Below are 26852 nucleotides of genomic sequence, written 5' to 3'. Positions count from 1 at the left end.
AAAAATCTGGTAAACAAAAAGAAGCTAACCCCCCCCCCCCCCCCCCCCCCCCCCCCAAAACATAAGAAATCTTAATTCATAAGAAAATGTGAAATTTTGAATTAAATTTTAATTCAGTTAGATGGGTTCATGAAAAACAAATGAATGCATTAAACAGATGAGGAACTGCAATATACAAATTAGAGGAATTAGAGGCAAAACCAATGATATTCTTTATCTCCCGGATGGCAGAGCTTCTCACCCTATCTCTAAGGGAGAGCCCAGCCACCCTATGGCGGAAGCTCATTTCGGCCGCTTGTACCCGTGATCTTGTTACTTAGGTCATTACCCAAAGCTCATGACCATAGGTGAGGGTAGGAACGAAGATCAACCAGTAAATCCAGAGCCCCTCAACAAATAAAAGTTATGAACAGAATTGGTGACAAAGGACAGCCCTGGCGGAGACCAACCCTCGCTGGAAACGAGTTCGACTTACTGCCAGCAATGCGGACCAAACTCTGACACCGATCGTACAGGGAGCGGACAGCCCGTATCAGTGGGCCCGGCACCCCATACTCTCGGAGGACCCCCCACAGGACCCCCCGAGAGACACAGTCAAATGCCTTCTCCAAGTCCACAAAACACATGTGGTCTGGTTGGGCAAACTCCCATGCTCCCTCAAAGACTGCCCCACCCTGCTGAGGGTGTAGAGCTGACCCACCGTCCCACGCCCAGGACGAAAACCACATTGCTCCTCCTGAATCCGAGGTTCGACTATCCGGCGGACCCTCCTCTCCAGTACCCCTGAATAGACCTTACCAGGGAGGCTGAGGAGTGTGATCCCCCTATAGTTGGAACACACCCTCCGCTCCCCCTTCTTAAAAAGAGGGACTACCACCCCGGTCTGCCAATCCAGCGGCACTGCCCCTGATGTCCACGCAATGTTGCAGAGTCGTGTCAACCACGACAGACCTACAACATCCAGAGCCTTAAGGAACTCCAGGCGGATCTTATCCACCCCTGGGGCCTTGCCACTGAGGAGTTTTTTGACTACCTCAGCAACTTCAGTCCCGGAGATACGAGAGCCTGTCCCCAGGTACCCAGGCCCTGCTTCCTCACTGGGAGGCACGTTGGTGGGATTAAGCAGGTCTTCGAAATATTCCTTCCACCGATCCACAACATTCCGAGTTGAGGTCAGCAGCACACCATCGCCACTATAAACAGTGTTCACAGTGCACTGCTTCCCCTTCCTTGGATGCCGGATGGTGGTTCAGAACCTTTTCGAAGCCGTCCGGAAGTCGATCTCCATGGCCTCACCGAACTCTTCCCATGCCCGGGTCTTTGCCTCGGCAACTGCCATAGATGCACTCCGCTTGGCCTGCTGGTACCTATCTGCTGCCTTAGGAGTCCCACAGGCCAGTAAGGCCCGATACAACTCCTTCTTCAGCCTGACGGCATCCCTCACTGTGGCAATGCCTGAACCCGCTGGTGTCCACCAGCAGGTTCGGGCATTGCCGCCATGACAGGCACCAACCACCTTGCTGCCACAGCACCGGTCAGCCGCATCAACAATAGAGGCACAGAACATGGTCCACTCGGACTCAATGTCCCCCACCTCCCCCGGGACATGGTCAAAGCTCTGCCGGAGGTGTCAGTTGAAGCTACTTCTGACAGGAGACTCTGCCAGGCATTCCCAGCAGAGCCTCACAATACGTTTGGGTCTGCCGGGTCTGTCTGGCATCCTTCCCCACCATCGGAGCCAACTCACCACCAGGTGGTGATCAGTTGACAGCTCTGCCCCTCTCTTTACCCGGGTGTCCAGAACAATGGGTGTCGGCCGCAAATCCGATGACATGACCACAAAGTCAGTCATTGATCTACGGTCTAAGGCATCCTGGTGCCAAATGCACATGTGGACGCCTTTATGCCTGAACAAGGTGTTCATTATGGACAATCTGAGACGAGCACAGAAGTCCAACAACAGAACACCACTCGGTTTCAGATCGGGGGGGGGCATTCTTCCCAATCACACCTCTCCACCTCTCACTGTCGCTGCCAACGTGAGCATTGAAGTCACCCAGGAGAATGAGGGAACCCCCAGAAGGAGCACTCTCTAGCACTCCTTCTAAGGACTCCAAAAAGGGTGGCTACGCTGAACTGCTGTTTGGGCCATAGGCACAAACAACAGTCAGGATCCGTACCCCCACCCAAAGGCGACGGGAGGATACCCTCTCATTCACCGTTGTAAACTCCAATATACAGGCACTGAGCCGGGGCGCAACGAGGATTGCCACCCCTGCCCGTCGCCGGGAGTTGCCTTGGCAACTCCAGAGTGGTAGCGAGTCCAACCCCTCTCGAGAAGCCTGGCTCCAGAGCCCTTGCTATGCGTCGTGGTGAGGCCGACTATATCTAGTCGGAACTTCTCAACCTCGCGCTCCAGCTCAGGCTCCTTTCCCATTAGGGAGGTGACATTCACCTCTCTACTAAGAAATTATTAATATCAAATACTGTAGATCATGTAATATTTGATCGGAGACTGATCTATTGCTTGTTCATTCACATAGGAAAATCCGGCATTACATTACATGTCTCCTGTCTGCCTCTGGTGCTGGTTTCCACCCTCAGAGGGTGAGTCAAAAGCTTTTTGTTTGCCTGCTTCCTTTTAACCCAAAAATAACTTGATCTCAGACCTATTTTCATTTCTCCTTCCACCTACACGCTCAGCATCAGCTTAGCCTGCATGGTACATATTTCTGTTTGAAAACTGTAGCAGGAGGTGGTGGCAAAAGGAGTGAGGAGGTTCAGCTGTCAATCGAGTGTTAAGCTCCAAATGTGTTCATGGTGCCTGAAGAGTATAATTATCTGGAACTCCCCAAAAGTCAGTTAGAACTGATGGAGCCTCTTGGATGAGAGGTGAAACATCTTCATGGAGCTCAAACAGTACAGTTGCTATGATTCAACTTCCAGAATTACCACGACTTGGATGACTGAGAACCTTCGCAGACATAATGATCAGGGCTTAACTTGAAATAGCATAAATGTGGTACTTTAAAAAAAAAAAAAAACTTTAATAAAATGAAGCCATCATTTTCAGATATAGGGACTGCCACTATGTGCGAGTGATTTACAAATCTGCAAAGGTTACCTGTTATTTCATGTTCAGTGTGTATTAAGCTGCCCACAGCTAGATACTGAATTAAAAGAATAACACCATCATGAGGTTAAAAAAGCTTTGTTGTTGAATTTAAACTAGAATATTAGCATTGGGTGTAGACTATTTTAGGCAAGGCAATTTTATATATATTACACATTTCACCATCTGAATCATTCCATTTCTTTTAGATAACATATAAGACAAAATAAGACAGGTTTTAAAATACGAACAATTGTAGAGAAAACAAAAGAAAGAAGAAAACAGTTAATATATTTAAAATTTGTTCAATTGAAAAAAAAATAATTCTGATAAAAGAGTAAGAGTTACAGTACAGTAGAAGATATGAATCCCAACCTCAAAATTTGATTTATTAAAAGGCAACAAAAAAAAAAGATTACAGCCCGGATTTAAATTTGCAGCAGACCTACATGAGGTTTCTTCCAGAGATGTGCTGCATAAAACCTGAAAGCTGTTTAATTCTGACAGAGAGGAGACCTGTCCCAGATGATATGACAGGGCTCAGAAATGTTCATGTTTTAACATAAAGTGGCAACATAATATCACTCCACATCTCTGATCTGGTTGTCCTTTCTATCAAACTAATTCTATAAATCTATTTATTTTGCTTTTGAGGAATCTCCCACGGTTTCAAACTCTTGCTGACACAATCCTATTTAGGTTTTCTTTTTATATTGCTGCAATAACTTTTCCAGGACCTGCTCCCGTGAAGCAGCATTTCAGCTGTCCTACTTGGCCCATGACACCATACCTTCCAAGCTAACGCAACCTGACAGTTCCACTGAAGAAGAAGCTACACTAACATGCTCCAGTGGCAGGCATACACACACACGCACATATGTACATGTGCACACGCATTGTTGATGAGTGTATTCTGTAATTATTTGAATCCACTTACTAAAGTTGTTTCCTGGTTAATAACTGCATTGCATCCAGATTCAGATTTGGATACCCCTGTATTTGAATGAATCCTTCAGTGTTACGTGTTTTGAGGTTTTACACTGTCTGATTTTTGTCTTTCAGAGTCTACAGATCTCTCAGGGACAGTCTTCTGCAGCCCATCTAGAGTTTTGGCCCTGCCTGACATCTCTTACATTTCATTCCTCTTTCAAGCCACCCACCCTTCCTCCTGTAATGAAAGGCCTGTCCAGTAGTCGGAGTCACCATCACGTGATCTCCTATGAACCATCATATGATCCACTGGGTCACCATGTTGACCGCAAGCCATATTTGATCAGTCACAATGACATCCCTGTGCAAATTGCTGTGCCACATCCATCTGAGCTACCCTACTACAATGCTCAGCGTACCTCGTACCCCTCTGACAGCAACAGCAACATACCTTATGGAACCTTCCCAAGGAGGTGCCACTCCACCTCCTCTTCTCATCATCCTGAGGTAAAGGATGAATGTATGGCCATTGTACCATATGTAGGAGGAGGGGGAGGAGGAGGTGGAGGAGGCTATGGAAGTAAAACACCCACCCAGGTACCAGCAACCTTTGCTGACCCACTTGAGCGTCAGTCATTATTTCCCAGGGATGGTTACCACACACTGCAATATAAAAGAGGAATGTTGGGTCATTCTGGTGGGATAGTGGCAAACAACAATGACAGCCCAGGCAGAATTCGACACCTGGTCCACTCAGTCCAAAAACTCTTTACCAAGTCACATTCACTGGAAGGGCCACACCACACACAGTGCTCCAAGGGGGCCAGTAATGGGAGCATTAATGGTGGTCTTAGTGTCAGTGGAGGAGGTGTTGGTGGTGGTGGTTCTAGGGCCAGCATTGAAGGGGAAACTCCATTGATAGGACCCAGCCAAAGGAAACGCAGCAAGAGCCGAGAGCGCTGTCGATCAGCGGAGCCTAAGCATCGAAACCACCATCACCGGCACCACCAGCTCCATGGCTCAGCCTCAACTCCGGGTTCTGGATATTGGAGCTCAGATGACAACCTGGAACGAGAGCTGTGTCTCTACCAACCCCATCCTCACCAAACTCCACTCTCACCCTCCATTTCTCCCTCTCCCATCGCAATGACAATGGGCCGATACACCAGCAATGTCCCTGAAAAATTCCCCCAGACACCACTGCCTAATCTCTCCTCCTCACAGTCTCACCAGTATTTTATGATAGACCCTTATGCCACACTCAATGAGCACACACACAGTCATGCACACCACAGCCACACACATCACCACTCTGCACTCAAAGCTTCCCGGAGCAACAACGATGTCAAGTACGCAGTGTCGTCAACATGTGTGCCAGTTAGTGGTAGCAGCAAAAACAGCGGTGACGGTATCGGTGGAGGAAGTGGCTCCTTGCTACCACTGGGTCTGGTGGACGGGCCTCTCATGAAGAAAGGGGCCTGTTCGTCGAGTCTAACGGTGAGCAGGGCACGAGAGCTCTACACGAACAACAGCAGCCACAACCAAGCACGAGCCAACGCAGGATCTGGTAACCTAAATATAGATAGAGCTCTAGTCAAATCTAAGGGCAGTCAGCAGCAGGAGCGCTCTTGCCATTTCTTACAGGTAAATAATTCCTCACTGACTCCCATCCAAAACAAGTCGTACCCCCTTTACTTCCTTTTTCTTCACAACTCACTTTCTCACCAATGTTTCCTCTAAGTCAGCAGTTTGTAATCTATGCAGCTTTAACTTCTCAGTGCTATCAAACAATATACTTTGATTCATGGCATCTTTAATTGGCTGTGTTTATTTTATTTTCTGTTTAACTACATGAAACTGTAAACTTCAACTATTTATATGTTTTGGTATGAAGCACTGAGTAGTAGGACACATAAATAGTGTATTGATCATTTTTTGTTACTATAAATAACACCAATAAACAACATAAACATATTATACAGGTCAATTAAAATGTAAAGTAGTTTCACATCTTATGATCATAACCATAAAAAATCTTTAATCCAGTTATAACATTAGACTACAAGTTTAAAGTTTGTAAATGTAAATATAAGAAAAAAAAACATATGAAAAGGCTTTGTGTCATCACACATTTAGAAAACTCATTAGTTTAAGAAAGCCTACTATCACATTCTTACCAGACATCATGATGGTTTTTTTTTGTACACACACAGAAAAATGCTAACTGCATTTATTGCCTGCGACAGATTCTGGATGTATTTAGGTATCACAGGGATTCCAAATGATGAAAGATGCAGTTTTATTTTCAAGTATTTTCTATTTTTCATGTGATCAATCTTTGGTACTGTTTTAAATTAACCTAAAAGACCAAAGATTTTAAATCCCAATTAAAATTATTTAATACCAGGTAGTCAGCACCGTGCTACACTGACCCTTAGAGTGTTGTGATACACAAGGTTGTAGTTATGTCCTTAACTTAGAGGGAACATTGCTGGCCAATCGCCAGTTTCTTATCTCCTAATAACCCCACTGCCACCTCCTCCCTCTTCCCCACCACCTTTCCTCCACTCACATAACTTACTCTCACACTCCTTATCCACCCACCAACCCACCTCCACCTCCTTTATTTCCTCTTGGTTTGGAGAGCCTTCTTCTTCCTTCTCCTCTTCCTCCTCTTTGGTCCTTTTAAGTTAAAGAGAGAAGTAAGTGCAAAGTCAGTAACAGCCTTACTCTCTGAATGTAGGTAATGACATGAATTCATCAATAACATCTGAACTTATTTCTGCCTCATGTCTTTATTCATTGGCACATTTTTTTCTGTGTATCTTGTCACCATATTTGGCTCTGCAACTTAATGTGTTGTTTTACGTGATGCATTGTGTTGAAGAGGTCTTAAACTATGAAAAGTTCTGATTGGAAGCACTATATGTCACCACTGCATCAATGCCCGTTAAATTGAACACAATACTATAGTGTTTCCGTGTTTCATATGGATTGAATAATATTAGCTGCACAATCTCAAGACCTAGTCCAATTTATACTGTTAAATTCAGACTAACACACTAATTTGTTTATTTGTGTCATGCAAACCTCCTGACAGTTTTTATTTTACTGATGTGAAGTCAATTCTGTCATTTCATTTGTGCTGGACTAGAAAAACCTTTTTACTAATAACTTGTCTGTTTTTAAAAGGAAAAAAATAATCTTAAAAATCTACACGATGAACTATTTGATGTGCAAATGAGCACTTAGGAAATGACCTCTTCAACAGCTCTGTGTCATTTTTTCCTGTCTTGTACTCTGTGGTATGTTATGTTTGCATGTCTGTGTGTGAAGGAAAATTAATTTATATTTAACATATAACACTTATGACATTTATCAGAATGATCCTATAACTACAGAGAAAACCAGTGTATTTCACTTTTAAATCTTTAATGTAATTTTACTCTGTCACTGGTCCAGTCAAGAAAAATGTTGATGAACGTTTATATAGCATAAAGTATTTTGTTACTGTGGGATTATCATTAAAATAATTCAGTTATAATTTATGATTCAGGGACTTTGTTGATCTATATAATCCAGGTATCTTCCAATGAGATAAAATGAGGACATATTATGCTCTGCCTCTCAAAAACTCAGCTAACTTGCTATTCATGTATCTTAAAGGAAAAATAATATACCCATAAAAGCAATATCTAATAGATAAGGAATAAGTTAACAGAATCTGATCCAGGAACCAAAATAAATTATACATACACTGCTAAATCCGTCCCTTTGGTTATAGATGCTTGAGCCGAAAATTATTTTCTTCAATATCTTAAAAGCTTGACTACTGGCTGCCTTTTTAGTCTATCTGATTTTCTAATGCCCCCACATTAAACCATCAATGCAGTGTTGCCAAGGAAACAAGCTGTATACTAGCTGTAATAGAAAGTAGACAGTGCTCTGGACAGACATGCTGGGGATTGGTTTGTTTGTGCAAATGTATTGTGTATCGATTGTATTAATTAGTCTAAAGGGAATGCAGGTGACTTGAGATAATGACAGTGCGAGTGATAAAAAGCAGCCTGGTGATGTTCAGTTACAGCAGAACAAGGAAGCTGCTGCGTGGGTGACAAGCTGTTGATTCTACTGCAGCTGGTCCTTTCCCCGCATTCTCTTTTTATAGCTAAATTGCTCATTTGTGTGCCTTTGACGTCACTCACTCAGACGCACACGCGCGCGCGCGCACACACACATACACACACACACACTCTCTCTCTCTCTCTCCCTCCCTGTGCGATTCATATATAATTAGTCAGTGCTGTGCAGACTGTGGAATCATCACTCTGTCCCCCAGACTGATGATGGTACAGTAAATGTGTGCATGCTCAAATCACTCAATCTAACTCAAAATGTTATTAAATAACATTTAATAACAGTTGAGGGAAACAGTAAACAAGGTAGTTTTCTCTGTCAACTGGACTGGGTTTCTTCTCTTGAAGACGTTTCGCCTTCTATCCAGAAGGCTTCATCAGTTCTGGATAGAAGGCGAAACGTCTTCAAGAGAAGAAACCCAGTCCAGTTGACAGAGAAAACTACCTTGGATACAATGACCTGGATGACTGAGAATTTACACAGAAACAGTAAACAAATTTATCACCACAAAATGCAAGTGACATGTTTTTGCTTTATAAAAACAATTAAAAAAACAATCAGTTTACAATTGCATTGAAATTGAAATTGTAGTTTACAGTTGCATTTGTAAACTACAATTTCAATTCTATACACATAGTTTCTGTTGAAATTAAGTGTCTTTATGTAAACACATAGTCTAATGGTCCAATAATCCAGTCCAATCAAATTCAGTTTTATTTATACAGTATCTCTTACAATCAAAGTTGTCTCTAGGGGCTTTACAGAAACCAATTGCCTCTCTGAACAAGCAACAGTAGCAGGGAAATCTCCCTTTTAAAGGAAGAAACCTTGAACAGGACCAGGTTCCTATGGGAAGACCCTAGTATCAGAAAGTGACATAGAGTAGGGTGTAGGACGGGGAGAGGAGGGGTACAGACAGATGTATCATACATGCAAATAGAGTAACTATAAAGAGGTTGCTGAACTATCTACCTACATCAAACACACACATACACACTTACAAATGTAAGACATAGCACATTAGCTGTGTTTTATAAACCCCCTCTGGGCCAGCATAGTTAGCTGTGAAAACAGTAGAGGATCTGTTCCTGACTGTTTCTCTGTCCTTACTGCTGGACCTCAGGTACCTCAAGATGAATGGAGCAGCTTTTCTCCTTTGGTAAAAGAAGATGACATCCCATGTCGGCGGATGAGGAGTGGCAGTTATGTTAAAGCCATGGCAGAGGATGACAGCGGAGACTCTGATGGGAGTCCCAAACCCTCTCCCAAAATCCAAGCACGGAGGGCCAGTTACCTGAAAGCAACACAGCCATCACTGACCGAAATGACGACTCTGCAGTACGACTTTTTTCTGTCCACAGTTTTACAGTTTTTGTTTGTCTTTTGTAATTCATTCCCTTAATTAAAATGGATTTCTTTGTGCTTGCTATAGACAAATCAAACACATATTTCTGTTTCTACTTAGTTGAAATTAGTGTATGTTATGAAGCATTCGTACCTTCTGACATAAATGGCTTAGCAGCAAACAAAATAGTAAATCCAAAAAAAAAGGAAATGTAGATGACATAGTACAGGATTAACCTAGTAAGGGACCAGACTGAATAGCCCAAGCAGGTCCTGACTAACTAAAATGTTCAGTGCCTGTTACTTCAACAAAGACACCTAAAAGTCTTTTTTTTCTGCATGGTTCATCTATAGTACAGCATGTTGTGAAATAATCTTGCTACAGTCCTGACAATCATCTCTGCTATAACTGTTCCAGGATATCCACAGAACACTCCCCCAAACTGCAGATCAGGAGCCATAGTTATCTGCGTGCAGTCAGCGAGGTTTCAATCAACAGAAGTCTCGATACCCTGGACCCAAAAACTCTCCTTGACCCAAAAATGCTGCTATCTTCACCACAATACCGCTCACGAAATGAAAGTTACATGAGGGCCATGAGCACCATCAGTCAGGTTAGTAGAACTCTTGCCTTCCCTGTTAAAGGTTCTATCTGTAATGTCACTATTGTTGAAACAATAAACATAACAGAGCCCTCTAGCCATTCTTCCAGAGTAGGCTTATGACAGTTTATGTATATTTCTCAGGGCTTTTATGGACAGTAGCTGGCCCACTGTGGCTAAACTTAGTCCCTATCCTCTCATTAGACAATAAGTCTCATAATTCTATTTATGGAGGAAAGGAGAATCAGTTTAAAGAAAGCAAGTGACAATTAGCTGCACGTGGACACATGAAGACAATTACTTCATTTGAAGGGAAACTCAAAGAGGAGTCAAGTGGTCTTTTTTTATTTTCATTCTCTTCTTCTCTTCCGTCTCTTGTTTCTGATTATTCTTGGTTTACTCTGTGCCTATGCAATTTTTTTTGTTGTACTAAATAAATATTCATATACAGAGTTAGTTCTGATAGGGAAATTCATTTGTATTTGAATTGAATGTGTATGCCATCAGCATAACAGAAACATTATATACCTAAAAATAGACACCAAGAGCAGCAGTACAGTGAGAATAACAGGCCAAAATAAGAGCTCAGACTCGATCCTTAAGGGATGCTAAAAGAAAAGGCACCACACGTGTAGATCACTGATGATTTTTGTAAAGGTTCTCCAAATCCTTTTATTTTCTCTCCGTTTCCCAACTTCTTTTTGTCTACCAGCTGAGTGAGGTGGAGGTAAATGGGCAGATTGAGCAGGTCTACAGTGAGATGCAGTCTCAGGCCATGGGAAGGTCCATGGACAACATGGACACCATGGACACTCTTCCAATGCCAGGATCCTTTAGGATGCGAAGCCACAGCTATGTGAGGGCAATCGACCAGGGCTGTGCTGGAGAAGAAGAGGGAAAAGGAGGGAGGCCACTGCTCATACTTCCGTCCTCGCCACCAAGGACGTCTGCCACTACAGTGAGAACCATTCAAAGCAGCACAGGTAAAAATAAATACATAATCAAATAAAATAAAACAAAAACTGAAGTTTATTGTATTGCATTGGATTCTGTGGGTGGCCTACAAATGGGATCATTTATATGGAGTGGTGCAAGGTGTTCAAAATACCTACTGGATTCAGAGGTCATTGAGTCCTGTCATTCTTTGTTTGGAAAGAGGGATGGTGCTGGGTCTTTTGAAGCCAGCCGGTATGTGACTGCACATTGCTAATGAGGTGCTGGAAATATCTGAAAACTGGAGAGAACTGATGAGCATAGTGTTTCAAAGTGGATGAGGAGTTAGAGCCTGATGCAGGAGGGTTTTCTCTGCAGATGAGCACAGTGGTGCTATGTTATAGGATGTCTTCTTGCTAACATAATAATCTGCTGCTCGATAAATCCACTAACAAGAGACAGAAATGTAAACAACTTCAGGTTGCAATTACATTTATATTCTGCTGTGCATTCAAACAATAGGCCAGAGGCCTTAGAGATATAATCATAAAAAAGCTGCCACATTGCATGGTATTGAGACTAGAACATGCCACAGAGAACTCACTCTAGACTTGTCTGCTTGTTATTAGAAGATTCTTCATTGTGCTGCACTGGAGATGACCTACATTTATTATAAGCCTCTGGGATAATACAGTATATGATACACACATGTGGATGAGCCCAATTGTGTACTTTATATATTATTCACTAATGCACATGATCTTCTCATGTGCTCAGCAAAGGACCTCCACTTCCACTTGGCTGCTCAATGTACTGATAAATACTGAGCCAATGACTGCTGAATTGATTTATCCATTCAAGCATATTGTGCTGCGAAATTTTGCTCATGATTTGAATGGCTTCATTTGTCTTTTTGGAGAGCAGTATTCTTTTTGTAGCTAATGAGCCATAGCTTTAGAAGTCCACAGGATCACTGCTCATTTCAGTGCACTCTTCAGGTTTTATGCTACTTGTGCTGATTAAGAAAAACGGCAATTCTCAAAGGGGTCAATATATTCTTTATTATATATTTTCTATTCTTATTTCAATTTTTTTCTCTGCATGTTTTTGCTGCTGTTGCACTGTAAATTTCCCCGTGTGGGAGAAATAAAGGAATCTGAATCTAAATAGGCACAAAGCCATACACCGTTTTTAAACGTACATATACTGTATATCTGGTCTTTATGTTGTACTTGAATATACTTTGGTGTACAAACAGTCAATTTGTTTCTCCACAACAGTCAAAGGATTTAAATTCGAAGAGCAATGGGCAAAACATCACAATGATCTATGCATCTAGATTCAAATGAGCTGATGAGAAAAAACTGACAGGGTCAAGCCAGGTCAGGATGAGTGATTTAAAAGACAAGGAGGAGGAGATCCATGAGATTCTTGAACTTCTAAATTTGTTTTTGTACATGACCTATGTCATGTGCTGCCAGCTTGTTATTCATCCATAGACTATGTTGTTTAAAGTTGCCAACTCTAAGTTCTGCTGAATTACTTAAAAGAGCAGGAATATACATTTAAAAGATCCTGGACCTTACCTTCCATCTGCCTCTCATAGCTTGATTTGCTCTATTTTCCAAATGATCACACACATGTACATTGGCTTACTAAGGCAATACTGTGAATTAATAAATAAACTAAATAAACTAAATATCTTTATGACCAATGTCAAAATATCTAATAAGATCCATGTTCCTATTTATTTTGTACTTTTTTTCTCATGATACTGTGACAGCACACAGCCCCACCCCTTGAAAATCCAAGGAATCCCACCTCACTTTACTTTATGGTTTGCAGAATGCTTTTCCAGATAATTTTGGTGGAAACATGTTGAGGTTTTACACAACCTTGTGTTAGGATGCAGCTGCACCATGTGGTGAAAAGGTGCGGTGCGCGGAGTGCAGATCGTTCTTCTGAATGAGGTGTGCGTGGTGACCTAGGAGGAGACGCGAGAAAAACGGGGAAAGTTACTTGAAGGGACCGAACTCGAAACGATACCATTGGCCCACATTTACCATAAAGCCGATGAAAATTATCAGACACTGGTGATCGGGAGGCAGTGGCTTTTGAAGGGTGTTGATTGGTAACCAACTGCAGGTGTGATGTCACCAGAGAAGGGTACCAAGGTGAATCCACCACACCCCCTAGTGAGAAAACCAGGAAAACAAAAGGCACCAAACACACAGGCCATGACTCTTTGGCTTAATTAAAACAGTCCCTGCAGTGGAGAATGCGCTATTTTAAGATTTATATATGTTGCAATATCTTGTCCTGTCTATTAGAATGCTTTATTCTTTGCAGTGTCATCATGTATCACTACCTATAAGAAGACCCCTCCACCAGTACCACCCAGAACCTCAACGTGCTCCTCCAAACCCTACATCTCCATAACAGCCCAGAGCAGCACAGAATCTGCACAGGTACTGAATGAAAACTATCATTTTATTTGGTCTGCTGCTTGTGTACTGTTGCTCTATAGTTTGTATTCAAGGACACAACAACCACGAGGCAGCTTCTCTGCTATTTATGAGTGTTCTCTCTAACTCAGTCATTGTCACCTCACCTGACATTAGAGGCACTAGTGCTTTCCTGGGGTGTAAATGCACCACAGACAGCCTCTGTCTCATATAAGTGCCGTATAGGTGCAACACCAACAATGGTCCCTCTGGAGCATACAGGTTTGATCTGCACTTGCTGCCAAGGCTGAAGAGGAGACTGGGTTTGGGCCTCTGTGTTGGATTCAAGATTCAAGATGTACTTTATTCATCCCCGTAGGGAAATTGAATTGTAGTAGCAGCCTAACGTGGATTAATATAACTATAGTCTAGGTTTTGTATTTACAAAGTATAGAAATAGAATAAATAAATAAAAATAAGATTAGAACATTATAAGCATATATACAGCATATATTATAAGCATATATATATAATATAATATATATATATATATATATATATACATAATATAATATATATACATATATATATATACATAAATATAGAATAAAATAGAAATAAAATTACAACATAAACATTAGAAAATTATTGTTATTGACTGGGTTTGGATGAATTATAGAGTCTGATGGCGGACGGCAGGAATGACTTCCTGTACCGTTCCTTCGAGCAGCGAGGCTGCAGGAGTCTGTTGCTGAAGCTGCTTCTCAGTTTGTCCACTGTGTTATGGAGGTGGTGGGAGGGATTGTCAATGATTGTCCGCAATTTCAGCACCATCCTGTCCCTCACCACCTCGTCCAAGTTTGCAAGATTACAGCCAATAACAGACCCTGCCTTTTTAATGAGTTTGTTAAGTCTGTTGGCATCCTTAGCTTTAATGCCTGCTCCCCAGCACACCACAGCAAAGAAGATGGTGTTAGCCATGACAGACTGATAGAACATGTGGAGCATCCTGCTGCAAACACTGAAGGACCTGAGTCTCCTGAGGAAATAGAGTCTTCTCATGGCCTTCTTGTAGACAGCATCGGTGTTTTAAGGATAAGGATAAAAGACTTTATTGATCCCACATCGGGGAAATTGCACATTACAGCGGTAGCCCGTGGTGTACAATACAGAAAAGTACTAAAAGAAAAAAAAGAAAAATACAAAGACTCTTATATTATGTACATTGCTATGTACATTGTACAGTATATACAGAAATAAAAAAAAAAATTAAAAAAAAATTCGACCACTCCAGTTTATTGTCCAGCTGAACACCCAGGAACCTGTAAGATGGGACTATTTCGACATCTTTCCCACTAATGCAGACTGGGAAGGGTGGGGACTTGCTTTTACTGAAATCCACCACCATCTCCTTTGTCTTGGTCACGTTGAGCTGCAGAAGGTTCTCCCTGCTCCACCTAACAAAACTCTCCACAAGGTCCCTGTATTCATCCTCTTGTCCACCATTCTCCACACATCCAACTATGACTTTGTCATCTGAGTACTTCTGGAGGTGACATGTCTCAGAGTGGTACTGGAAGTCAGCTGTGTAGGTGGTGAACAGAAAGGGGGACAGCACAGTTCCTTGGGGAGCCCCTGTGTTGCTCATCAGGGGGTCGGACACACAGCTCCGCAGTCTCACAAACTGTGGTCGACCTGTCAGGTAGTCCTCGATCCAAGAAACAAGGGGAGCATCCATCTGCATCTTCTCCAACTTAGCCCTCAGCAGTCTTGGCTGGATGGTGTTGAAGGCAGAAGAGAAGTCAAAGAACATGACCCGCACTCTGGAGTTTAGTCTGTCCAAGGAGGAGTAAGCCCTCTGTAGCAAGTATATCACTGCGTCATCAACCCCCACCTTGGGATGATAGGCAAACTGCAGAGGGTCTTGAAAGGGGCTCACCAGAGGTCTGAGGTGTGTCAGCACCAGCTGCTCCATGACCTTCATAATGTGGGAGGTCAGTGCTATTGGTCTGTAATCACTCGGTGCCACAGGATGGGTCTTCTTCAGCACCGGGACAAGGCAGGATGTCTTCCAAAGCACTGGGATCCTCTGAAGATGAAGGCTCTGGTTGAACAGGTGCTGCAGTATTCCACACAGCTACCTGGAGCAGTTCTTCAGCACTTGTGGGCTGATGCCGTCCGGTCCGGCAGCCTTTCTCTGGTTAAGCCTCTCCAGCTCTCTCCTCACCTGGCTAGACGTAAAGGATAGTCCTGTCGGGGGGATGGCTGACATGTTGGAATCTATGTAGGGTGTCAGCAGGGGGGAGGGGGAAGAAGTTGGCAGAGGTGTTAGGGGCTCTGGGAGGTGTGAAGGGGACCCATTGTTATCCAGAGGAATATTGGGACAGCTGGGGGAGGGGGAGCTAGAATCAAACCTGTTGAAAAACTGGTTCAACTCATTAGCTTGGTCCACATTCCCATCAGCTGAGCGTATTCCTTTCTTTTGGAAGCCAGTGATTGTCCTCATCCCACTCCAAACATCCCTGGTCTGGTTCCTCTCCAGTCTCTCCTCCAGCTTCTTCCTATAGGCGTCCTTGCTCTCCTTCAGACTGCGTTTCAGTTCCTTCTGTACTCTCCTGAGCTCAGCCGGGTCTCCAGCAGTGAAGGCCCTCTTCTTCTTGTTCAAAAGGGCCTTCAGGTCACTTGTCACCCATGATTTGTTGTTTGGGTAACAGCGTACCTTCTTGGTGGGGACGGAGTTCTCAGTGCAGAACTTGATGTAGTCAGAAACATTGGTGTTGTGATTCTCCTCCCCATTAGTAGATGTGCTGGGGAGCCCGCATGTGCCAATGGAGTGGCCCTTTCTCTAAGAGGAACTTCACAGATCTGGCAGCCCATTTTGCTTCCTCGTTGATGGGGAAAATGAGGGCTGCTTGCCATGTATGTGAATTTATACTCTTGGGCAAAGTGAGCAAATTCATTATAGAAGAATTGAGGACCATTGTCTCTGACAAGCAATTCTCTGTATCCATACCTAGATAACATAGCTTTAAATCTTGCAATAGTCTGTTTTATTGGTGTGCTGTCAGATAGTTTTCTCGACTATTTGCTTAACAGCAGATTTGATGCCTGGCCACCAGACTGGTTCGCTTGCTCTAGATAGGCATTTGTTGATACATTGATAACCCTGGTTAAGTCTCTGTATGATGTAAGTTCTCATACTTTCAGGGATTAGTCCCTCACGTTTCATCAGCAGCCCTACATTATGCAGGACTGACCTTTCAGGCCAGTGAAGCAGCTGCAGCCCATGCACCTATTGTCTGTGTTCAGGCCAGCCATTAATATATGCTAGCAAGGATGCTTGCATGGCTGCAGCTGGAAGGGGCACCCTGAACAGGGCATTATCTGTTCTCAGGTTTTTACATGGGATATGGATGAAGTTGAAAGTGAATCGAAGCAACCTGAGTCTGAATCTGATAATCCTTGGAGTTAGGTCATCTAATGCTCTGGACTTCAGAAGTGTTATGAGTGGCTTATGATTAGTTCTAATGGTAAATTCCAGGCCACTCAAGTATCCTTGCACGTGCTCACATGTCAAGGTCACAGCTAAAGATTTTTTCTCTTTGGGCAAATCTTAATTCATCTGTGGTCAGACTTTTACAAATGAAACCTACATGTCTCCACTAACCATCTGGTTGTTGTTGTTGTGTCGACACCTCCTAGGTCATATGAAGAGGCATCTGCTGTTACAGTGGTTTTCCTGACTTGGGCAGTACTGGACAAACACAGAGAGTGACCCTAGTTCATTCTTTGTTTCCAGAAATGCTTTCTGTTGGGGTACTCCCCCATTTCCAGCTGTTCTCTGTCTTTAACAGGTGGGCCTACTCAGGCAGGCGTGATGAAAATTTGTGTACGAAGTTCATCATGCCCATGAAACAGTGAACAGCCACCACATTTTTCAGCTCTTTTATTTTATCTGGTCTGCTCTGATGCCATTTTAATTTATAATATCGCCCAGCAAGTGAATCTTTGTCATTTCTCAAAGTAAACCCAGCTCTGATCTGTATATATGTAGTACTTTGTACAGCTATTTATAATGCTCTGGCCCCGTACATTCTTGTGACAAGGCCATTACCGGCATGGCGCAGGACTCCATCAATGCCATCAATCAGCTGAGAAATGCTGACAATATACCAAAAGACAACTTCTTGCAGTGATAGCAGCCCTCTCTGGTGTGATGAATGTGGTCAAGAGCAATGAGTCTGTTGAGGGGTGGTAGTTTCCAGAAGCCTGATGTCACATCAAGTGTTTTAACTTGAGCAACCCCTTCACTGGCTGAAAGATCTGTCTCTCTCCAATAATGATCTTATTCAGATTATTTATGTCCAGGTAACTCTGTATTTTCCCTGATGTTTTTTTACGATAGGAATTCTGCCCATTCATTTGGTTCTTCAACACAGGTTTTGACCCCCTATCTTTTCTATCTGGTCTAGTTTCTCTTTGACTGTTATCCAGAGAGGAATGACTACAAGTCATCTGGCAGAAAGGACATAGGGTTCTAAGTTTACCAAGCCCTGTAAAAAAAACCTGATAGTTTGAGCAAAAGCGTGCCTCAATATCATATGTGCTGTGAGGCTGAGGGATCATTGGCAGTCTGCGAATAGCAGGGAGATCAAATATGAAACTACTTTAAACTGCTTTTACATTAAACTACTCCAGCTAGTTATCTGCGCCTCAACCATCAGGGTGTAACTTGTCTTCTTCACTCCATTCACTCATCCATAAAATATTCAGTGCTCCACCATTTGGCCACAATCAGCCAGCTTGTGTGTTATAGAACATCACCAAATCTGTATGCAATACATAGCACGATGTATACAAGCAGATTTTTGAGGTTGTATTAAGACTCCATATTCTTATATGAGAACATCATTTTTTGTTTTTCTATAATACTTTCTTTACCTCATGTCCTCATGTCTTTATTCAAGAATATTGCCAGTACTACCTAGTGGTCACTAGATGCAAACAAACCTCTTTTCAAATATATTTATTTAGAATCTGGTACAGGCCAGATCCATGTGCGTATACATTAGATATACTGAAAAAAATGAAATAAAACTAAGGTCAGTGGGGCCACTCATCATGTCACGCTCATCAGTCAACTAAAAAGTCATGTAACAGATACTGTACATAGTGATAGAAAAGAGGTTACTGACATCAGAGACTGACCTACAAATGAGGACAGGACGGGACAGAGAGCGGGGATGACAGGGGAAAGAAGAGGACAGGAGAATTGAAATTGGATGGATAACAAATTATTTTATAATAAATTTTAATAAATTTTATAACTAGCTAAACTGCCACTTTATTACCCATCCAAATCATTGGCCACTTTAAGAACATTAAGGAGAGCAAATATATCAGACAAACACTGGGCCATGTACAGTGGCACTTGAAATTGTGGGCAGGGGTTTTCTGCTCACTGTAGAAATAGATGATGGACAAGTGTTCACATAAATGGTTGTTTCTGATGAGAGAGTAACAGTACATCCAGTAACAGCCCATCCATCCATCCATTCTCTACCGCTTATCCGGGTCGGGTCACGGGGGTAGCAGCCTAAGGAGAGAAGCCCAGACTTCCCTCTCCCCAGCCACCTCCTCCAGCTCATCCGGAGGGATCCCCAGGCGTTCCCAGGCCAGTCGAGAGACATAGTCTCTCCAACGTGTCCTGGGTCTCCCCGGGGGTCTCCTACCGGAGGGACATGCCCTGAACACCTCACCAGGGAGGCGTCCAGGGGGCATCCTGACTAGATGCCCAAGCCACCCCATCTGGCTCCTCTCAACGCGGAGGAGCAGCGACTCTACTCCGAGCTCCTCCCGGATGGCAGAGCTTCTCACCCTATCTCTAAGGGAGAGCCCAGCCACCCTACGGAGGAAGCTCATTTCAGCCGCTTGTACCCGTGATCTTGTTCTTTCGGTCATGACCCAAAGCTCATGACCATAGGTGAGGGTAGGAACGAAGATCGACCGGTAAATCGAGAGCTTCGCCTTTCGGCTCAGCTCTCTCTTCACCACAACGGACCGGTGCAGAGTCCGCATTACTGTGGACGCCACACCGATCCGCCTGTCGATCTCCCGCTCCATTCTTCCCCCACTCGTGAACAAGACCCCGAGGTACTTAAACTCCTCCACTTGGGGCAGGATCTCCTCCTTTACCCGGAGAAGGCACTCCACCTTTTTCCGGTCGAGAACCATGGCCTCGGATTTGGAGGTGCTGATTCTCATCCCAGCCGCTTCACAGGCGGCGGCGAACCGATCCAGTGATAGTTGGAGGTCACGGGCCGATGAAGCCAACAGGACCACATCATCCGCAAAAAGCAGAGACGCGATCCTGAGGTCACCAAACCAGATCCCCTCAACACCATGACTGCACCTAGAAATTCTGTCCATAAAAATTATGAACAGAATCGGTGACAAAGGGCAGCCCTGGCGGAGGCCAACCCTCACCGGAAACGAGTTCGACTTACTGCCAGCAATTCGGACCAAACTCTGGCACCGATCGTACAGGGAGCGGACAGCCCGTATCAGCGGGCCCGACCCCCCACAGGACCCCCCGAGGGACAAGGTCGAATGCCTTCTCCAAGTCCACAAAACACATGTGGACTGGTTGGGCAAACTCCCATGCACCCTCGAAGACCCTGCTGAGGGTGTAGAGCTGGTCCACTGTTCCACGCCCAGGACGAAAACCACATTGCTCCTCCTGAATCCGAGGTTCGACTATCCGGCGGGCCCTCCTCTCCAGTACCCCTGAATAGACCTTACCAGGGAGGCTGAGGAGTGTGATCCCCCTATAGTTGGAACACACCCTCCGGTCCCCCTTCTTAAAAAGAGGGACTACCACCCCGGTCTGCCAATCCAGCGGCACTGCCCCCGATGTCCACGCGATGTTGCAGAGTCGAGTCAACCACGACAGCCCTACAACATCCAGAGCCTTAAGGGACTCTGGGCGGATCTCATCCACCCCCGGGGCCTTGCCACCGAGGAGTTTTTTAACTACCTCGGCAACTTCAGCCCCGGAGATACGAGAGCCCATCTCCAGGTCCCCAGGCCCTACTTCCTCACTGGAAGGCGTGTTGGTGGGATTGAGGAGGTCCTCGAAGTATTCCTTCCACCGATCCACAACATCCCGAGTTGAGGTCAGCAGCACACCATCACCACTATACACAGTGTTGACAGTGCACTGCTTTCCCCTCCTCAGACGCTGGATTGTGGTCCAGAACCTTTTCGAGGCCGTCCGAAAGTCGTTCTCCATGGCCTCACCGAACTCTTCCCATGCCCGAGTTTTTGCCTCGGCAACCGCCGTAGCTGCACTCCGCTTGGCACGCCGGTACCCATCTGCTGCCTCAGGAGTCCCACAGGCCAGTAAGGCCTGATACGACGCCTTCAGCTTGACGGCATCCCTCACCGCTGGTGTCCACCAGCGGGTTCGGGCATTGCCGCCACGACAGGCACCAACCACCTTGCGGCCACAGCACCGGTCAGCTGCCTCAACAATGGAGGCACGGAACACGGTCCACTCGGACTCAATGCCCCCCTCCTCCCCCGGGACATGGTCAAAGCTCTCCCGGAGGCGTGAGTTGAAGCTTCTTCTGACAGGGGACTCTGCCAGGCGTTCCCAGCAGACCCTCACAACACGTTTGGGCCTGCCAGGTCTGTCCGGCATCCTTCCCCACCATCGGAGCCAACTCACCACCAGGTGGTGATCAGTTGACAGCTCCGCCCCTCTCTTCACCCGAGTGTCCAGTACATGTGGCCGCAAATCCGATGACACAACCACAAAGTCGATCTTCGATCTGCGGCCTAAGGCGTCCTGGTGCCAAGTGCACATGTGGACGCCTTTATGTCTGAACAAGGTGTTCGTTATGGACAATCTGAGACGAGCACAGAAGTCCAATAACAAAACACCACTCGGGTTCAGATCAGGGGGGCCGTTCTTCCCAATCACACCTCTCCAGGTCACACTGTCATTGCCAACGTGGGCATTGAAGTCACCCAGGAGGACGAGGGAGCCCCCAGAAGGGGCACTCTCCAGCACTCCCTCTAAGGACTCCAAAAAGGGTGGATACACTGAACTGCTGTTTGGACCATAGGCACAAACAACAGTCAGGATCCGTCCCCCCACCCGAAGGCGAAGGGAGGCTACCCTCTCATCCACCGGGGTAAACTCCAATACACAGGCACTGAGCTGGGGAGCAACCAGAATTGCCACCCCTGCCCGTCGCCTCTCGCCATCGGCAACTCCAGAGTGGTAGAGAGTCCAACCCCTCTCAAGAAGACTGGTTCCGGAGCCCTTGCCGTGCGTCGAGGTGAGGCCAACTATATCTAGTCGGAACTTCTCAACCTCGCGCACCAACTCAGGCTCCTTTCCCACCAGAGAGGTGACATTCCATGTCCCTAGAGCCAGTTTGTGCAGCCGGGAATCAGACCGCCAAGGTCCCTGCCTCCGGCTGCTACCCAAAACACAATGCACCCGACCCCCTTGGCCCCTCCTGCAGGTGGTGAGCCCACGGGAAGGGGGTTCCATGTTGCCTCTTCGGGCTGCGCCCGGCCGGACTCCATGGGCAGAGGTCCGGCCACCAGGCGCTCGCCAATGTGCCCCACCCCCAGGCCTGGCTCCAGGAGGGGGCCCCGGTGACCCGCATCCGGGCAAGGGAAACTTGGCACCAAAGTTGTTTAGCATCATTAGGGGGTCCTGGGCTACGCTTTGTCTGGTCCCTCACCTAGGACCTGTTTGCCATGGGTGGCCCTACCAGGGGCATATAGCCCCAGACAACGGAGCTCCTGGGATCATTGGGACACGCAAACCCCTCCACCACGATAAGGTGGCAGCCCAGGGAGGGGATCCAGTAACAGTATATTTCCAATCACATAGGATCAATTTTCAGTAGGTCTGTTTTTGCCTAGTCTTAAAATGAGTCTTCATGAATCATGTGACCTTACAAAGAAAGCAGCAGACCTACTGCAGATTTTAGCCAATTTGGAATTTGTACAGGTAAGCACTATCCCCATAGTTCAATTAATTTCAAAGCACCCTCCTATCTATACTGTGAAATGTATAAAATTATTTACAGTGTAGATGAAGAAAAATTTTAACATAAGGGAGCTGTTTTGATCTTTTTAGGTTAACACAAATAAATCTTACTTGACACAAACCACATTACATTTTAATTTTTTAAAAGAAAAGCTCTCAGCATATTAAAACAGCACATAGCAATTTGGAATTAAATGTCACTGTTGTTTTGTTCAGTATCAAGAGATTGAAAACAGTTTCAGGATAGTTTTATTAGAGATCCAGAGTCGTGGATTAACAACTCTCTTCCCCTATTTCTCCATTTGTCCAGGATGCATACATGGAGGAGGAAGGACCCCGAGGTGATATGACCATTCAGTCCAGACTCAGCAACTCAACAGAGAGCATTGACAGCATGAAAGCATTAACAGCTGCCATAGAAGCTGCTAATGCACAGGTGAGCTTTTCTGTAATTTATCCATAACAGATCATAACGAAATAAACTCATTTCTGTAAATGTGGTTTTTCCAACAATGCCAACAAATCCCTGTTGTTTCTGTGTAGGTTCATGGACCAGCCAGTCAACATGTCAGTAGTAGCACCATGACTGTCAGCCCCCCCAAACCTTCGGTGCTGAGCAGGAGGCCAGCTGTTGAAGACTACCAGGATGATTATCGAAAAGATGCACTCAGGAAGGGCAAATGTCTCTCCATAGGTATTCAGGTACTAACAGGTAGAAAATAATGATGAAGACAGACAGAGACCAAGTGACTGATAATCAATTCCGTTTGCCCTGAAGAAATAGTGATATCAGAGTGATACTACTACTACTACTACTACTACTACTACTACTACTACTAGTAATAATAATAATAATAATAATAATAATAATAATAATGTATTACAATAATGACAAGAAGAAGAAAGTTTTGTTCATAAAATCACATGAAATACAAGTCTGGACAGAATTTTTTTTTTTTCCGGATTTTACGGTTTTTACGGATAACTGTGTGAGGGACTTTTGTGGATGTTAAGCTGGAAAAACAGTCTGATTTGGCCATGGTGGAGTGATTAGCCTTTACAAGGAGAACCTTAGTTTTGTGAAAGAGTTGTTGGAAACTAGTATAGCAGGTAAGGGGGTCAACAAGAAAGTCTTAAACCTAACACAATGCATCTTGGTTATTTTAGTATTGAAAAAAGAAAAATAATTTACAGGAAGTAGTTGGTCACAGAGGAGGAGAATGAAAATCAGGAGTGGTAGGGTGTGTAGGTTTTTGAATACTTTAGATGAGCAAACACAAATTGTGTCATAGGTGGAGATCGTCTGTACTGGAAGTATAGTCCATATTTGGTTAGTCCATATTTGTTATTCCACAAATCAGGCAGATAGTTTTCGGAGCCATTTGATGCTCATGTATAACTGCAGCCGACCAGCAAAGAGTGGACTTGATCCAGAGCATATTTCAGCATTACAAAATACCAGGCAATATCAATAGACTGGATTAAAACATAAAATAATTAAATAAATAATTTTAAAAATCACCATTTTTTAACACTTCATAAATTATTTTATTTTATATGAAAGAATTATATTTTTCTATGACCAAAATATAGAGCAAGAAGCTTGATTTTACAAGGCAGAAACATTAGACAGACCCCAGATCTACATGGATGGTGTACGAAGCAGCAAATGTGACAGGTGACAAAACATCAAGCCCAACAAGAAGGTTTAGCTGTTTCAACAACTGAACGTTTGTCTTGCAGTTTTAGTTGTAGGCAGCAAGGCTTAAGTTGATAGTTCTACAGTCTGATGATACTGTGAAACGTTACTCCCTTAGGTGGATGGTCCAGAGGAAATCCCCGATCCTGAAGATCCCTCCAAGTTCACATCTGTAGGGGTGCAAGTTGAGGATCACAGAGGGTAATTTTCTTCTCAAGGCCAACTGTAAATATTTTGGGGTCATTAGTTTAAATGTAATAATGAATAAACTGGCAGAAGAGTGTCCTCTTAGATATTATTGTTTTTTCATTCGTGGGATTCAATTTGAATATGGGATTATGTAACATCTCCACTTTAAAGGTTCTAATGTGATAAACTTCATATTCATTAGGCCCTTTTCTCTGAACTCTCTTGCAGTGACAAAGAGCGGTTTACCTCAGAGCATTCCATTTATAATTTCATTCAGTTCTTGGTTGTACTAGTCCACACAAACCACAAAATATTTCCAGTGGAAAACTAATTTTGGAAATAGTTATCTTTAAGATGATTGGCAAGAACCTGGTGGTAGATTAAATGCCCTTCCTGTAGGTAGGAAGGTAATTCATATTTGTAAAAAAAATAGATAGAATATTTTAAGGAAAATTAAGGGCCTAAAAAGGCTTACAGCAATTAAATTATACAACAGGGAAATAAAATACAACTGAATGGCATTTTCCATTTCCCAAATTGAAGCGATATTTTAAAGTATACAAGAAAAATTAGTATTGGGCTCTTGATGACAATTTTCTTCAAACTGCTTATTTGGGTCATGGGAGTACCAGCCTCAGCAGGGAGGCCCAGATATTCCTCTTCTCAGCCGCTCTGGGGACATCCAAAAGTGTTTCCAGGGTTGGATGTATACAAAACACCATCCTGGCTACATGGCCAAACCAACTCAGAGTTGGTTTCAAGACAGGACAAAATCCATAATGCTCCTAAGTTTCACTTTAGTGGCACTTTTCCATTTATTGATTCCCCACATCTCTACAAAGTGAGGAAGTAAACAGGCTGCAACACTTAAACACTAAAATAAAGATCACTCCTGATGGAGGAAAAAATGAAAAGTCCAAAAGCTTATCCAAATCAAAATCACTCCTTAAAGAGGAAAAATAAAATGTTAAACTAAAAACCAAAAATGCTCCAGACTGGAGGATAATAAAAAATTTACGCTTGACTCTCGGAAGAATTAAAATGGGCTTCTTCAGTATGGAGGGTCTAAAAAAATTCTAATGTACTCCATCTGAAAATAATCACTACCAAAGGAAGCAAACAAAAATGGCTTTTGAAATTGAGGATATGTACAATTCCGAAACAAAATTACAAAACTTGCAATGAAAAAATGGAATCACACAACAGCAGCAAGAAAAGACTTATGGCATGAAACGACAAATGCTGGCATACAAAACAGGACAAAACACTTCCACAGGACGAACAAAGACAGACGGTAGGCAAGGGCATTTGGGAACAGGTGGACTGAATCAGGAATCAGATAGGATAATCAGGCAGGTGACGCATGAGGGAAAAGCAAGTGACCTGTAAGGAAAGGAGAGTTACTTTTCAAAATAAAAGAGGGAGTCGCAACAAAAAAAATCACCATGACGTGACAGGTTTGCCCTAAAATATCTTAGAATACATTTAACATGTATATCAAAACATTAAAAAAATCAAAGTAATTATATCCACAACATTCAGCATTTTTAATGCAAGGTGTGTTTCTTAAATTCTCATTACAGGAAGCTTGTGAAATATTAGTTACAATATGTACAACATTGTGCTTATTGTAAAATAAGTACATGTTTAGAGGGGTAGTAGATGCTTTGGGGGCTCATATAATTAGCCTCCTCTGTCAGATAAGATCTATATTTGTTTATGAACATGGCTGGACCCTCCTATAATCTGGTATATAATACCCATTTACTAATTTAAATATACAGTAAGACATCTGAACTCCATTTTGCATGAATCCAAACATGTTTCTGTTTAAATTGTGATATTGTACATAATAATAAATAATGGAGTTCTTGTTGTTTAGCGTCTCCTCTTTGTCATCAGGTATCGTCGGTGCCAGCGCTCCAACAGTGTTACAGCTGCTGTACAGGTACTTTAATTTAAAAAAATTAACCTTTTAACCTTAAAACCTTTTACTCATGAATAGTGACTAACACCAATTAGGTACTTTTCAGTTACCCCTGATCTACCTGTAAAAGTCAGGTAAAAAGCTTTGAGATTTTTTGGGTTTCCCCCCCATTTAGGCAGATCTAGACATACCGGACCTGCTGGGCACCCCTCTGGATTCCCCAGATACCGATATGGAAATACTGCCATCTGGTGTCCTCTCTCGACAATATTCTCGTGACGCTGCCACCTCAACTGTCAGTATCCAAGGCTCAGGGAACCACTACCATGCCTGTGCCTCAGATGACTATGAGGATGTTGGATTTGACCCATCTATCCTCCCCCCTCCAGACCCATGGATAGACAGTATAACAGATGACCCAATGGATGTCAATGTCAGCAGTTCTGCTATTCTGGAGGTGTGCAT

The 26852-nt window shown here is 43.8% G+C and overlaps 1 protein-coding gene across 4 annotated transcripts in view; it reads left to right on the top strand.

Annotated features, from left to right (window-relative positions):
• Nucleotides 1-26852, top strand: part of LOC101066834 (disks large-associated protein 1-like) — a 60686-nt gene that overhangs the window by 16140 nt on the left and 17694 nt on the right. For 3 of the 4 annotated variants that reach the window (XM_029830404.1, XM_029830405.1, XM_029830406.1), the window contains 10 exons: nt 4175-5686; nt 9303-9517; nt 9942-10137; nt 10838-11108; nt 13408-13526; nt 22883-23008; nt 23116-23274; nt 24390-24472; nt 26363-26408; nt 26563-26844. In XM_029830404.1, coding sequence (XP_029686264.1) covers nt 4286-5686; nt 9303-9517; nt 9942-10137; nt 10838-11108; nt 13408-13526; nt 22883-23008; nt 23116-23274; nt 24390-24472; nt 26363-26408; nt 26563-26844 — 2898 coding nt within the window. In that variant the 5' untranslated portion in view covers nt 4175-4285. Of the gene's footprint in view, nt 1-2543; nt 2608-4174; nt 5687-9302; nt 9518-9941; nt 10138-10837; nt 11109-13407; nt 13527-22882; nt 23009-23115; nt 23275-24389; nt 24473-26362; nt 26409-26562; nt 26845-26852 lie in introns of those variants that run through there. The other variant, XM_029830407.1, reaches the window with a different exon arrangement.

The sequence above is a fragment of the Takifugu rubripes genome, chromosome 22 (assembly GCF_901000725.2).
Source record: "Takifugu rubripes chromosome 22, fTakRub1.2, whole genome shotgun sequence".
NCBI classification, from domain to species: Eukaryota; Metazoa; Chordata; class Actinopteri; order Tetraodontiformes; family Tetraodontidae; genus Takifugu; species Takifugu rubripes.
Note: the sequence above shows the minus strand (reverse complement) of the source record. Positions and strands in the feature narration are given on the sequence as shown.